The sequence below is a fragment of the Polistes fuscatus genome, unplaced genomic scaffold, assembly GCF_010416935.1.
Source record: "Polistes fuscatus isolate 324 unplaced genomic scaffold, CU_Pfus_HIC Scaffold84, whole genome shotgun sequence".
NCBI classification, from domain to species: domain Eukaryota; kingdom Metazoa; phylum Arthropoda; class Insecta; order Hymenoptera; family Vespidae; genus Polistes; species Polistes fuscatus.
The window spans coordinates 87,517-100,832 of NW_025113167.1; the positions used below are offsets into that span (position 1 = coordinate 87,517).

General features: G+C 46.6%; 2 protein-coding genes across 2 annotated transcripts; both read right to left on the reverse strand.

Moving 5' to 3' along the window:
* Positions 1 to 490: 490 nt before the first annotated feature.
* On the reverse strand, positions 491 to 1,168 carry LOC122525254. The gene has a single exon (XM_043647929.1). The coding sequence runs from the start codon at positions 1,166 to 1,168 to the stop codon at positions 491 to 493; it is 678 nt and encodes a 225-aa protein (XP_043503864.1).
* Positions 1,169 to 8,643: 7,475 nt separating this feature from the next.
* On the reverse strand, positions 8,644 to 10,870 carry LOC122525255. The gene is made up of 5 exons (XM_043647931.1): positions 10,421 to 10,870; positions 10,161 to 10,352; positions 9,400 to 10,077; positions 9,070 to 9,265; positions 8,644 to 8,939 (listed from the first exon to the last, which is right to left on the reverse strand). The coding sequence occupies exons 1-5, from the start codon at positions 10,868 to 10,870 to the stop codon at positions 8,644 to 8,646; spliced, it is 1,812 nt and encodes a 603-aa protein (XP_043503866.1).
* Positions 10,871 to 13,316: the final 2,446 nt, after the last annotated feature.

Sequence of the window (13,316 nt, forward strand, 5' to 3'; positions counted from 1 at the left end):
GCTACAATTGTAGCTCCCTACCATAGGCTCTCGACACACACTCATATATATATATGTGTGTATCAATTATAGTATAAAGGTACCATACTCAACAATTTCAGTTACAAAACAGGTGGTTGTCACGTGTTACCGTAAGTGAGTCGGATGAGAAGTCAGTTTAGTAGATTGAGAAGGCTTAAGAGACGTCTTGGATTATATTAATCCCGTGAGCAAGACTTTTAGAGATTGTATTAATCACTTGAGTGGTCAGAGAAACGGAACGAGCTCGACAATGAGAAAACTGAGATGACTTTGTTGAGAGCACGTCGTAACCGTATGAGAATTTTAACTGTAATGGCTGCCGGAAAACCTGGTGTTACGATGAATTTTCAATAGTCGCTAGGGAAAAAGGCATGTCTTCATCGCGCGACAACTGTCGCGTGGCGCCGTTTCATTGGAATGCTTACTCCCAAACATTCCGCACGCCATCAGCAACTGGGTTGATGATGAGTTAGGAGTCCCCTTGTAGAGTCACCGGCAGCACGGCGAGCTTGGCGATCGGCCGGGTGAGCGTGGTGGTTGCCGTTTTGAGAGACACCACCCTGGTGAGTCCATCTTCCCCTGGCAAAAGCTTGAGTACTCTGACCATGGACCATTTTCCTGGAGGCAGCCGCTCATCAGTGAACAGAACTAGAGAGCCGACCTGTATATTATTGTGCCTCCACTTCGAGATTGCTTGCAATCGCTGCAAGTATTGAGTGGACCACAAGCGCCAGAACTGCTGCATTTGCTGTTGGATGAATTGCCATCGGGACAGCCGATTGCCCGAGACGTCTAGAAGTGAGTGTTCGGGGACAGCACTGAGAGCGGTCCCAATGAGAAAATGACCTGGGGTGAGCGCTGTCGTGTCCTCTGGGTCATCACTGAGCGGTTCGAGAGGTCGTGAGTTGAGGATGGCTTCTATTTGAGCTAGGAGCGTGGATACCTCCTCGTAAGTGAGTAACGTATCTCCGACCGTGCGCTCGACGAGGAACTTCAACGATTTGACTGCTGCTTCCAACTTACCACCCATGTGAAGCTCGGCTGGTGGGTTTAAGTGCCACTGTGTTTTGTCTTGCGCTAGTAGTGCGGAGAACTTGAGATGTCCAGGTGAGCTGGCAGCGAAGCAACGCTTTATTGAGTTGCGCATTCGCGCCTAAAAAATTGGTTCTGCAGTCGGAATAGAGTGCGGACGGGGTCCCGCGTCTTAAAGGTGAATCTTCGGTACGTTGATATGAGCCCTTCAGAAGTGTAGTAGACAACCTCAAGGTGAGTAGCTGATGTTGTGAGACAAACAAACACGCAGATCCATCCTTTGTAAGTTTTTGCCCGCGGCCTCGCCATGTTTTGAGCGTGAGTGGTCCAGCGTAGTCGATGCTCGTGTATGAGAAAGGGGGGTGATGGTGTGACTCGCGCCAGAGGTAGTTGGCCCATCAGCTGCTGAGCACGAACCCTCCTGTGGCGAGCACACATCACACACCTGAAAATATGAGATTTGACTGGGGCTCGACCGCCGACGATCCAATAGAGCTGTCTGATAAATGCCAGAGTTTTTGAGTTCCTCCATGCATCGTCTGCTTGTGAGCGTGAGCGGTGATGAGTTCTAAGAGTCTTAAGGTCCGGGGAAGGATCGCAGGATGTTTCGTGTCATATGAGAGTTCTGATCTTCTGAGACGACCGCCCACGCTGAGCACGCCTTCATTGTCGATGAAGGCGGTGAGTCGGCTGAGTGGGTGAGAGCTTCCTAGGTGAGATTGTTGTCTGAGCTGAGCGAGTTCCTCCTGGAAGTATGCTGCCTGAGTTGCCTTGACCCAAAAGAGTCGCGAGTCTTCCAAATCGGCAGCTAAGATAAGAATTGCTGGAGTTGAGTCGATCCTCTGTGAGAGTCTCTTGACTGCTCTGGGACAGAGTGAGGTGATCCTGAGTAACTTGTTGAGTGTCGAGAACTTGTAAATGAGGTCCAGTGATATTCAGGAATAGACCGTACTGTGTGATGTGCAACACTTGCACGAGCTTCCTGAGAACATATATCATCCGGGGCTTCATCAGGTCGAGCAGGCCATGAGTCTTCTGATTGAGTCATCCATGGTGGTCCCGTCCACCATAGTAAGTGTTCTTTAAGCTAAACTGTGGTTATTCCACGCGATGCACAGTCAGCTGGGTTTGAAATGCATGTTACATGCCTCCAATGAGCAGTCTTCGTGAGTTCCTGTATCTTGATTACGCGGTTGCGCACGTAATCCTTCCATCTTGATGGATGAGCCTTGATTTATTTGAGTGTCACCTGAGAGTCAGTCGACAAATGTATGATTGTAATTGTCATGTTTAAAGTAGCGTAAACATGTTTGAGTAGCGTGGATAGTAGCTGTGCTGCTGAGAGCTCTAACCTCGGGATGTTAGCCGTTTGAGTGGAGCAACATTGTTTTTGAGCAGACGAGTGAGACGTGGCGCCAGTGGACGGTGAGTTGACGATCAAATACACAACGGCTCCCATTGCGAGCTAAGATGCATCAGCGAAACCGTGCAGTTCAACCGTTGAATGAGCAAACGTGTTGAACCACCGCGGATGGAGAGTCTGGCCAGACTAGTGAGATCCTGTCTGATGCTGAGTTATTAAGTTGTGAGTGGTTCTGGGAGTACGTCGTCCCAGTTGAGAGTATGCAACCAAAGAGATAGAAGAAACAATCTGATGACAACTGTAGACGAAATCCCAATGGATCAAATATTTGTGCTAATTCAGATAAGACGAGGCGTTTTGAGAATCTGTTGAGATGAGTTGGTGAGATGGCTGAAAAGTTGAAAGTATCTTCCTGAGATGACCATCGTATTCCCAGGATTTTGGTGTCGCAACCGTCAAATGAGATGTCTAGTCATTGCCACTTTCAGAAGGGAGATTTGCCAATAGCAGGCTAGATGTGGAATGCCACTTAGCAGTGGGAAGCCGCCCGCGTGGCACAGCCGTATGAGTTTATAGCAGTCTGAATCAGTTCTCCTACTGAATCTCCTCCCAAAATATCATCGACGTATCGACCGTGAGTGATTGATTCCAATGCGAGTGGTAACTTGAACCTTCATCTTCCACTAGTTGAAGCAAAGTTCTTACTGCCAAGAACGGAGCTGACTTGGTTCCATATGTAAACGTGGTGAGTTGGAAGTGAGATTCCTTGAGCTACTCGTCTACCCACAATATTCGTTGGAGATCCCAATCGTCTGAGTGTATCTTGATCGGTCGATACATCTTCGTGATAACAGTGGCGAACAGATATTTACGGCGACGTATCCAGATGAACAGGTCGAAGAGATTGAGCATCAAATTTGGACCAGCGTGCATGAGATCATTGAGAGAGTAATCCGTGGAGGTTGTGCTTGAGCCGTTGAAGACCACTCGGAGGTTAGTTGTTGAGCTGTCTTGCTTGAGAACTCTGTGATGCGGCAGATAGTAGTGTGGTCATCTTGCTGTTGAGTTGTCTACGAGTTTGGTCATGTGACCAGCCTCCTCGTAGTGTCTCATGAACTGCATGTACCGTTGCTGGTACTGATGATCTCTGCGAAACCGGGTGAGTGTTCGTTGTAAACAGGCGTAGCAGTGTGTTGAGAGTCGCCCAAGAGCTTTGGAGAAGAGTTGAGAGGTATCCTGACCATGTAACGCTTTGTCAGGTCTCTCGCATGAGTCGTCTTGAAGTAGTGTTCACACTCCAGCTCTTCAGGTGTAGTTGACCGTCGTTTACCGTTGGAACCTCCTCTTGAACCCAAAATTTGGAGAGTAGATCTTGCAAGCAGGAGTTCGTCAGTTGTGAGATGCCATGATGAGTTTTCCTTGCCAGCGTGACCGGTGCACGAGTTGAACCGATGACTAGCCACCTGAAGATGGACAGTTGAGCAATGGGGTCGCTAGGTGAATGCCGAATAATGTTAAGCCTGATGAGGTGTCCGTAAAAGTCGGCCTCAATAATCACGTCTACAGCTCTTGGAGTGAGAAACTCTGGGTCAGCGAGGTTTAAGCCTTCAAGTGAGGCCATTCAGGCTCGTGAGATATCTCGCCAGAAGACAGGATGCAGGTGACCGTCTTTAGCACATGAACTGTTATTCTCACCAAAAGTGGTCTGTACCTGAAGTAAAGGTCGATGATGACCACACCGCTGGTCTGATTTGCCTTTTACCTCCAACTCCATAGACGTCCAGCGTTGAGTGTCGCCGCTCAAGATGCAGTTGTCTGGTGAGACCTTCGCTGCTGAACGAGATTTCTGACCCAGGGTCAATGAGCACGCGTACCTGAAATGACGAGGTGGGTGAGAAGACTGTGGCTATTGCGGTTGCCAACAATGTTAAATGACTATGCTGCTTGAGTGGGCACGTCGGTGTGGGATCGTAAACACCGACGATCTGACCTGTACTTAATGCGGTTGAGGGCTTCGCATCGGTTATCACCGGAGCCCGCTGGATATTCCTGCCCGATGGATCAGCTGTCGCATAATCCCCTGGAGAGCTGTCTGAGTGACGTCTGGAGTTGTGACGAAGAGGCTGGAGATATTGGCACTATGGGAATGGTGTGATGCAAGCCATTGCAGTTCCTGCAATGCCTGCGGCTGTTACAATTTCTGATGTTGTGCCTGCCTAGGCAATTGCAGCACAGGCTTCGCTCCTTCACCTCCCTTAACCGCTGACTGAGTGAATAGTCGCGAAACTTCGGACACACTACGATGAAGTGATCCTGTCAACAACAATCGCATGGATACGTTGAGCGCGACTGAGTTGACTGAGAAGAAGACTGCCTGTTGAGACGTCTGAGTGGCCGGCTTTGGAGAGTTGGCTCGGGACTGTTAAGATGCCTGACGGACAACGACGCGCTTAAGCACCGGTGTCTTCGACGCGTTGAGCTGAGCTGTCGTATGGATCGCGTTCTCCTCTGAGTTCTCTAGCGTGCGAGCCCGAGCCAAGAGAAATTCAGTGAGCTGACTAAGTGATGGGAACTCATCTAAAGATGTTAGTGATGTTTCCAATCTCTCGCGTGTGTTTCGGTCGAGCAGTCCCACTGGCGAGCGTCGCTAAGAGACACTCATCAGTGTTGGCATGCTTGAGTGCCTGAGTCGTCTCGTTGATTATATTGAGCAACTTCGTGAGTGAGCTGGCCTGCCGCTTTTGCATGGGTTTCAGGTTGAGCAGTCTTTCGAGTTGGGCTTAATTATGAACCGCTTGTTCTCGAACCGGTTATTGAGCAGTGACCATGCTGCGGCGTAGGATGAGCTGTCTAGCGTGAGATTTAGGATGAGCTCTGATGCGTCACCCTGCATTGCGGCCTAAAGGTATTGAAACTTCTCGAGGTCGCTAAGATCTGAGCGACTCCTGATGACCGAGACGAACATGGCCTTGAAATCTGGCCATTTGGGGATATCTCCGCTTAAAGTAGGCACAGTCAGTTCAGGTAAACGTGAGCGTGTTCGAGTGCCACCTGCTGCCGTAGCAGCTGGCTGAGTAGTCTGCATGAGTTGATCTTAGAGCCGTCTTAGTATGCGCTTGACCTTGATCAGCAGCGTATTTTCCTTGAGATGGACCTTTGTGCTAAAGTAAGAGTGATTCAAATGAGCTGGGGGCCAGTGAGACACCAACCACGAATGCTCCGTCCGAAAAGCCTGGTGCATTTCGTTGAGCTGATCTAACATCATGGTCACTTCGGTCAACGCAATGTCAGCTGCTGGCTCGGTGGCTTGGCTCAGCATATCTTCTATCGCCTCAACGAGCTCATTCTGAGCCTGCACGCGTAAAAAGAGCTCACTACTGAGCTTTGACGGCGACTGACTTCGAGTCACCGCCCCTTGAACTGCTGATGCACTGAGCAGATCTGTTATTTGAGTCTTCGACCCTGAGAGGACGATATCGACTCAATTGACCCCTTGGGGGTTGCATTCTTGTCGCGCGTGACAGGCATGATCAAGATGGGATGAGACTTTCTATGTGAGCGGACAAGCCGAATAATACACGCACTACACGCGTGGGAGGGAGTGAGACGACACTATACCTCCCGGCGAACGAACGTGAGCGAGGAAGAGACGGCACTATATCTCGCGGTGCACGAACGCGAGAGAGTGAGTGAGAGGGCGATAATCTCGCTGAACACTATACGAGCGAGCAACAGAGATGACACAGCTTCGCTATGCACGAACGCGAGCGAGCAAGAGAGATGGCACTGGATTCGCAACGCACGAACGCGAGCGAGCGAGAGAGATGGCGATAATCTCGTTGAGAATACACGAGCGAGCAACAGAGATGGCGATAGTCGCGCTGAGCACTACACGAGCGAGCAACAGAGATAGCGATAATCTCGCTGAGCACTACACGAGCGAGCAGCAGAGATGGCGATAATCTCGCTGAGCACGATCGTACGGAGCGAGTGAGACGGCATAATTAGCAATTGTAATGCTCGCTCCTGCTCGAAGGACCACGGCTTACGACGTTTCTATGGGAACGTTATGTTTCCATAGTTACGGAGACTTTCTTCTTCCGTTATTATAAATAATGAAATGAATTAAGTAGTGAGTATTGAGCGTTGTAAGAGAGAGGATCTGCGTTTTGTAATAAAACTGTTTTTCCCATTTAAAAATCCTACATATATAGAATTTATAGCGTGACCAGGTAAAAAGGAGGAGGATTGAGAAAATAAACACTAATTATTCTTTTCTATTAAGTTAACAAAATAACTTGAAAAAGAAAAGAAAAATATTATCAATCATTCGATATATTATATGCTGGATGTTTAAATTATATATGGATATGGTAAAAAATAGTGAGAAGTGTGTGAACAAAAAAAATAGAGATAACAAAATTATAATATGAGTTAATAAATAGTAATGGATAGACTACGCCACGTTTACCGGATAGCCAGCCACGTGTGCGGGAAGTACGTAGTACGAGAAGTCGTTAGAAATGTAATAATAAATTTAATATGAGAATAGATAGAAATAATGAAACGAGTAATACAAGAATGAGAGGTAAGAAAGTATAAAGAGAGGATCAGAATTAGAGATAAAAGTTTAAGAGATTACCTGATATGTCGTTAATGAAAGATAGTATAAAGAGATGATCAGGGAGAAAGACACAATACAAGGATGGCCTAGATGAGAAAAGAAAAGAGTAAGATGAGATGGAACGGTGAGAGATGGAAGGGTGAGAGATGGAACGGTGAGAGATAAGAATAAAGCGAGATGAAGTCTATGAGATGATGCACAATTCTTTGAGATTTCTAAATATACGTCCGCACAGATTAGCTTATTAAACGATTCTCTCTGGACAACATGCCACTTTTTCGGTTCGAGTTGAGGAACAGAGCGGAAGTGAAAAAGGACGATACACCAATTAGCGCGTTCCACGCTAGGAAGAGAGAACAAAAAACCAATAGGAGAATAACACGCAGAGGATGACGTCACAGGGGACCAATGATCTATTTACACGTTAAATGGCGTGATCCCTTGATCAATAAAAACAATCGATATGTCTCTTCTTGACGATAACAGACGGCGTCCTAATCATGCTTTCCGAGAGGTGCTGTCATCTAGTTTGAGTGAGGATCTGCGTTTTGTAACAAAACTGGTTTTTCCATTTAAAAATAATACAAGATATATAGAATTATAGCGTGACCAGGTAAAAAGGAGGAGGATGAAATATGAGAAAATAAACTACTAATTATTCTTTTCTATTAAGTTAACAAAATAACTTGAAAAAAGAAAAGAAAAAATTATCAATCATTCGATATATTATATGTTGATGTTTAAATTATATATGGATATGGTAAAAAATAGTGAGGAGTGTGTGAACAAAAAAAATAGAGATAACAAAATTATAATATGAGTTAATAAAATAGTAATGGATAGACTACGCCACGTGTACCGGATTTCACGCCACGTGTGCGGGAAGTACGTAGTACGAGAAGTCGTTAGAAATGTAATAATAAATTTAAATGAGAATAGATAGAAATAATGAAACGAGTAATACAAGAATGAGAGGTAAGAAAGTATAAAGAGAGGATCAGAATTAGAGATAAAAGGTTAAGAGATTACCTGATATGTCGTTAATGAAAGATAGTATAAAGAGATGATCAGGGAGAAAGACACAACACAAGGATGGCCTAGATGAGAAAAGAAAAAGTGTAAGATGAGATGGAACGGTGAGAGATAAGACTAAAGCGAGATGAAGTCTATGAGATGATGCACAATTCTTTGAGATTTCTAAATGTACGTCCGCACAGATTAGCTTATTAAGCGATTCTCTCTGGACCACGCCACTTTTCGGTTCGAGTTGAGGAACAGAGCGGAAGTGAAAAAAGGACGATACACCAATTAGCGCGTTCCACGCTAAGAAAAGAGAACAAAAAAACCAATAGGAGAATAACACGCAGAGGATGACGTCACAGGGGACCAATGATCTATTTACACGTTAAATGGCGTGATCCCTTGATCAATAAAAACAATCGATATGTCTTCTTCTCGACGATAACAGACGGCGTCTTAATCATGCTATCCGAGAGGTGCTGTCATCTAGTTTGAGTGGCGCAATTTTGAACATTCTCCCTCCCAATTCTCGAGCGTTAATCGAGAATTTGACATGAAGAGATGTGCTGAGCTGCTGAAAAAACTATGTTTCCGTGTGCGGTTGAAGAGGCAATGGTGCGAGCTTGACGATAGGTCTAGTGATAGTGCTGGTAGCGGTCTTCAGCGTGACAACCCTGCAGAGACCGTCCTTTCCTGGGTGTAGTTTTATAACTCTGGCGAGAGGCCATTTCGAGGGCGGAAGTCGCTCGTAGGTGATGAGGAAAGAGACCCTTCCCAGATATCGTTCTGCGATGTCTGCCATTTGGATGTGGTCTGATGCGCTTGCAGGCATTACGTCGACCACCTTCTCCAAAATTGCTGGAAGCGCTCTTGAATCCGCTGGAAGTGAGATAGTCTGGAATCTGAAATGTCTATTAGAGCAGGCTCGGGGATAGTTGTCAATGCCTCTTCTCTGATGAAATGCCCTAGTGTTAATCTCTCATGTCATCAGGGTCCTCCGAGAGAGAACTGAGAGGTCTAGAATTGAGAACCGCTTCAACTTGAGCTAAAAACGTGGAGAAGTCTTCGAACGTTAGCAACGTATCCGAGATAGTTCGTTTAAGATGATACTTGATAGATTTCACCGCCGCATCCAATTTTCCGCCCATATGTGGTGCTGCTGGAGGATTGAAGATCCAATTAGTGCCACCATTAGCGAGAAGTCTCTAGATCTTGAGAGATTCCTTCGTTGCAGCTAAAAGTAGATCCTTAAGCTGCTTGTTCGCCCCTGGAAGTTGGTACCACAGTCGCTTCTGAGCGTTTTTGGAATACCCCTACGGCTGGTGAACCGGCGAAATGCCTTGAGAAATCCTTCGGTGGTGTAGTCAGAAACTACCTCGAGATGAACGGCAAAGGTAGAGAAGCATATAAACACTGCTATCCAACCCTTGAAGGACTTAGCACCTTTGCCTTGAAAGGTCTTCATTGTTACTGGCCCGGCGTAATCAAGCCCTGTAGTCTCGAACACAAGAGATGGTGTCACTCGAGATGCCGGTAGTGGAGCTATAAGTTGTTGAGCTCTCACTCCACGTATTCGAGCACAAGTGAGACAATCTTTGAGGAAGGACTTCACTGGAGCACGACCCCTAATAATCCAGAAAGTCCTTCGAATGTAGGAGAGCGTCAGCTGAGATCCTCCATGCATTGTTTTGGCGTGAGCATCAGAGATGACTAGGTTGGTGAATTTTAACAGACGAGGTAGTATTGCTGGATGTTTACTATCTTCATCCAGTTGAGAATTTTGCAACCGTCCACCAACCCTGAGAATTCCAGCACGATCGACAAAGGCCGTGAGTCGTGTCAGAATGTGACGTTTGTGGAGAGATTGACATGCCGACAACGTTCTCAATTCTGGTGAGAAATACGCCTCTTTAGTCGCGCGTATCCAGAACGTTTTAGCCTTCTCCAGATCTGCTGGATTCAATGGCGATGCGGACAAGCTCGAGCCAGGAACCTTTTTAAAGCACGAGACTGCCCTCTGAATGAGTGAAGTGATCCGAAGGAGTTTAGTGAGATGCCGATGAAAATGGATGATTCAGGAAGGTCAACGAGGTCCCAAACTAGAGGTTGGGCTTGTGAGAGGGCAAGTGAGATGCCAGGGCGTTCCTCCAAATCCTCTTCCGGTGAGGGTGGCATTGACGAGGGCCAAAATTCTGGCGACTGAGAAAGCCATGGTGGACCACTCCACCATAAAGGGTGATCAATGAGTTGAGATGCACTGAGCCCTTCAGATGCACAGTCAGCTGGATTGAGCTTTCCGGAGATGAATCTCCATGAGCATGGGGTACGGACTCGTGAATAGCGGCTACTCTATTGCCTACGAATTCCTTCCATCTCATAGGATTGTGTTTGACCCTTGCAAGTGTCACAGAAGAGTCAGACCACAGAAAAGTGAGAACATCCGAGAGGTCGATAAGTCTAATTACTTTTCCGGTAAGCTTGGCTAGCAGGGCCGCTGCTGAGAGTTCAAGTCTAGGAATTGTCAACCTCTTGAGAGGAGCTTCTTTCGTCTTAGCACAGACTAGACTGACTACTAAGGATGAGTCAGCATACGACACCTTGATATATACAACTGCTGCTATCGCAAGTTGAGAGGCGTCTGAGAATCCATGAATTTGTATTGAGGTTGCCTTTGACGAGAGGTTTATCCATCGGGGAGTCTCTATGACTGATAGTTGAGAGAGATGTTGCCTAAACTGAGACCACTCGTGAACGATGTCTGGAGTGAGATGATCATCCCAGCCAACCTTTTCCAACCAGAGTCGCTGCATGAGGAATTTTCGCTTTGATCACTACCGGAGAGAGAAGTCCAAGAGGATCAAACAACTGAGCAACTTCTGAGAGAATGATGCGTTTCGTGACCGCTTGATGAGAAGAGATGGTACCGTGAAAAGTAAACACATCTTTCTGAGAATTCCAGGAGATGCCGAAGATCTGGTAGTGCTATCATCAAACGAATGGACAGGCGAGCTGTCAGACTGTGAGAGAGAGGTGCGAGTGAGGCTGGGGGAATTAGTTTTCCACTTGTCGAGTGGTAAACAGGAGGAGGAACACATGTCCTCTAACTGAGATGCGACTGCATTGAGATGATCAATAGTCTCTGCCCCCCCCCTGATATGTCGTCAACATAACTTCCCTTGAGATGGGTTTACTGCAAGAGGATAATTATGACCTTCATCCTCAACTAGCTGTCTAAGAATGCGACAGGCTAGATAAGGAGCCGAGCGAGTACCGTACGTGACAGACGTAAGCTGATATGCCTGAACTTGAGATGATTCTTTGACCCAGAGAATTCGTTGAAGGTCATGGTCTTTGAGATGTACTTGGATTTGGCGGAACATTTTAACAATGTCCGTTATGAAAATGTACTTGTGTTGCCTGATCCACAGCAGTACATCGAAAATGTCCGTTTGAGTCTTCGGACCAGTGTGCATAAGATCATTGAGAGAGATACCGGTTGAAGACTTGGCTGAACCGTTAAACTACCCGCAGTTTGGTGGAGGAACTTTGCTCGCGCCAAATTCGTGATGCGGGGATAAAACGCCTGAGATGGCTCAGGAGCATCGAGAGGAACAGAACCATATGTCCTAAAGACTCATATTCTTTAAGGAAACCAGAGTAGGTCTCCTTGAAATGCCTATCGGTTTCGAATTTCTTGAGAAGTCTTTCAAGGCATCTCATGGCAAGAGACCTTGAATGCCCTAGGGTGGATATGTCTTTGAGAATGGCAGACGAACCATGTAACGACCAGTTGGCAATCGAGAGTGCGTATCAACAAAGTGCTGCTCGCATTGCGATTCCAGCGAGATTCAGGTTGACGCGGGGGAAGATGAGACTTATTCCTGAACCCAGAATTTTTGAGAGCTTTGTCACGAGAATCGTTAGAGATAGCATGGCAAATTTTGAGAGGATCGACCTTGCTCGAGTTGGAAGTTGCGCCTAGAACTGCCCAACTGAACCTCGTGTGGAAGGCTATAGGTTCTGAGTCGCCCTCCCAATAAAAGCGAGGGACTTGAGAACTCGTCTGAGATTATCAGCACCAATGGATGTCAATGTGATCTGAAGTGAGAAAGTCAGGATCAGCTAATTTTAGAGATCTGAATGAGGCCAGTCTTGCTCCGATTTACAGACGACGGCAATTGAGATGTGACTTTTGGCAAAATGAATGCCTTAAGATGAACCCGAGATGACGAGTATGTCGATTGGAGGACCAAGGACATTGACCTTGGGTCGCCTCCTAGATGTACTACCCACACCCTGTGAGGAATGTTTCCTGGAGAACAGCTCAGCTTAGCTTAGCTATGATTTTAGAAGAACCTAAAGTCAACTCTGATCAAGGATCAATGAGAAGACGTACACTTAGGCGAACATTTGAAGATATGGCAAAAGCTTTACAAGTAGCTAAGATTACTGAAGCTCGAGAGCACGTTGAAAGCGATGGATTAGACGAACGATCGAGTCTGAGATAGGTGACGAAAATCTGACTCGTTTGGTCGTCTGAGAGGACCTTGAGGAAGATGAGATGGTCGCTTTAAAATGGATCTGAGAGACGATGTGGGTAATGAGATGTCCTACCTATTCTCATTCTGCGGACGACTTTTTTGAAGAATCTGAGACGAACTCTTCTTTGGTAGATATGGACTTGGTAGGAGATCGAGATGAAGATACTTGTAAAGGAGTCATGAACAGAAGCCTTCGGCTTGGAGAGGTGTTTGGGAGTCGACTTACCGGAAGTGGCAGACGATGACTTTGGACTAGAGGATCGGCGATGAGATGACTTTCGAACCGAAGATTTTCGACGACGTCTTCTCAGTGACTCATCCGACGATACCGTGAGCCCTAAAAGGACGAGACTCTCTGAAATGTCTTTGTGTTGTCTTTGATAGAGTGCTTGAAGACCTTGATATTGGCAGCGATGATCTTGATTTAGGAGGAGATGTCTAGACGATTGTTGTAGGAGATGTTCTTGATACTAGGAGGAGATGACCTAGACGATGGAGGAGATGTCCTTTTCTCGGGATGAATGAGCGTGTGGTGTCGATCTTCACACTCGTTGCATCGTCTATTACTCCTGCACTGCCTGACGTTATGCCTGCCTAGGCAATTGTAGCACAGCGAGATCCAGATGACCTTTCCTTGATGCGAGGAAGGGCCATCAGCCTATCGAGAGAGCTAGAATTAATAGGCGTTTATTGTCGAGCCTGTCCGACAACCTAT

Bases quoted from the DNA above. Each gene is read 5' to 3' on its own strand.
- LOC122525254 (XM_043647929.1), bottom strand. From the start codon at position 1,168: ATGCGCAACTCAATAAAGCGTTGCTTCGCTGCCAGCTCACCTGGACAT.
- LOC122525255 (XM_043647931.1), bottom strand. From the start codon at position 10,870: ATGCAGCGACTCTGGTTGGAAAAGGTTGGCTGGGATGATCATCTCACT. The intron at 10,078-10,160 runs GTTTGGGACCTC...TCACTCATTCAG, and splicing joins TCTCACAAGCCCAACCTCTA to AGGGCAGTCTCGTGCTTTAA. The intron at 9,266-9,399 runs GCATTTCGCCGG...CTCAAGATCTAG, and splicing joins CCACCGAAGGATTTCTCAAG to AGACTTCTCGCTAATGGTGG.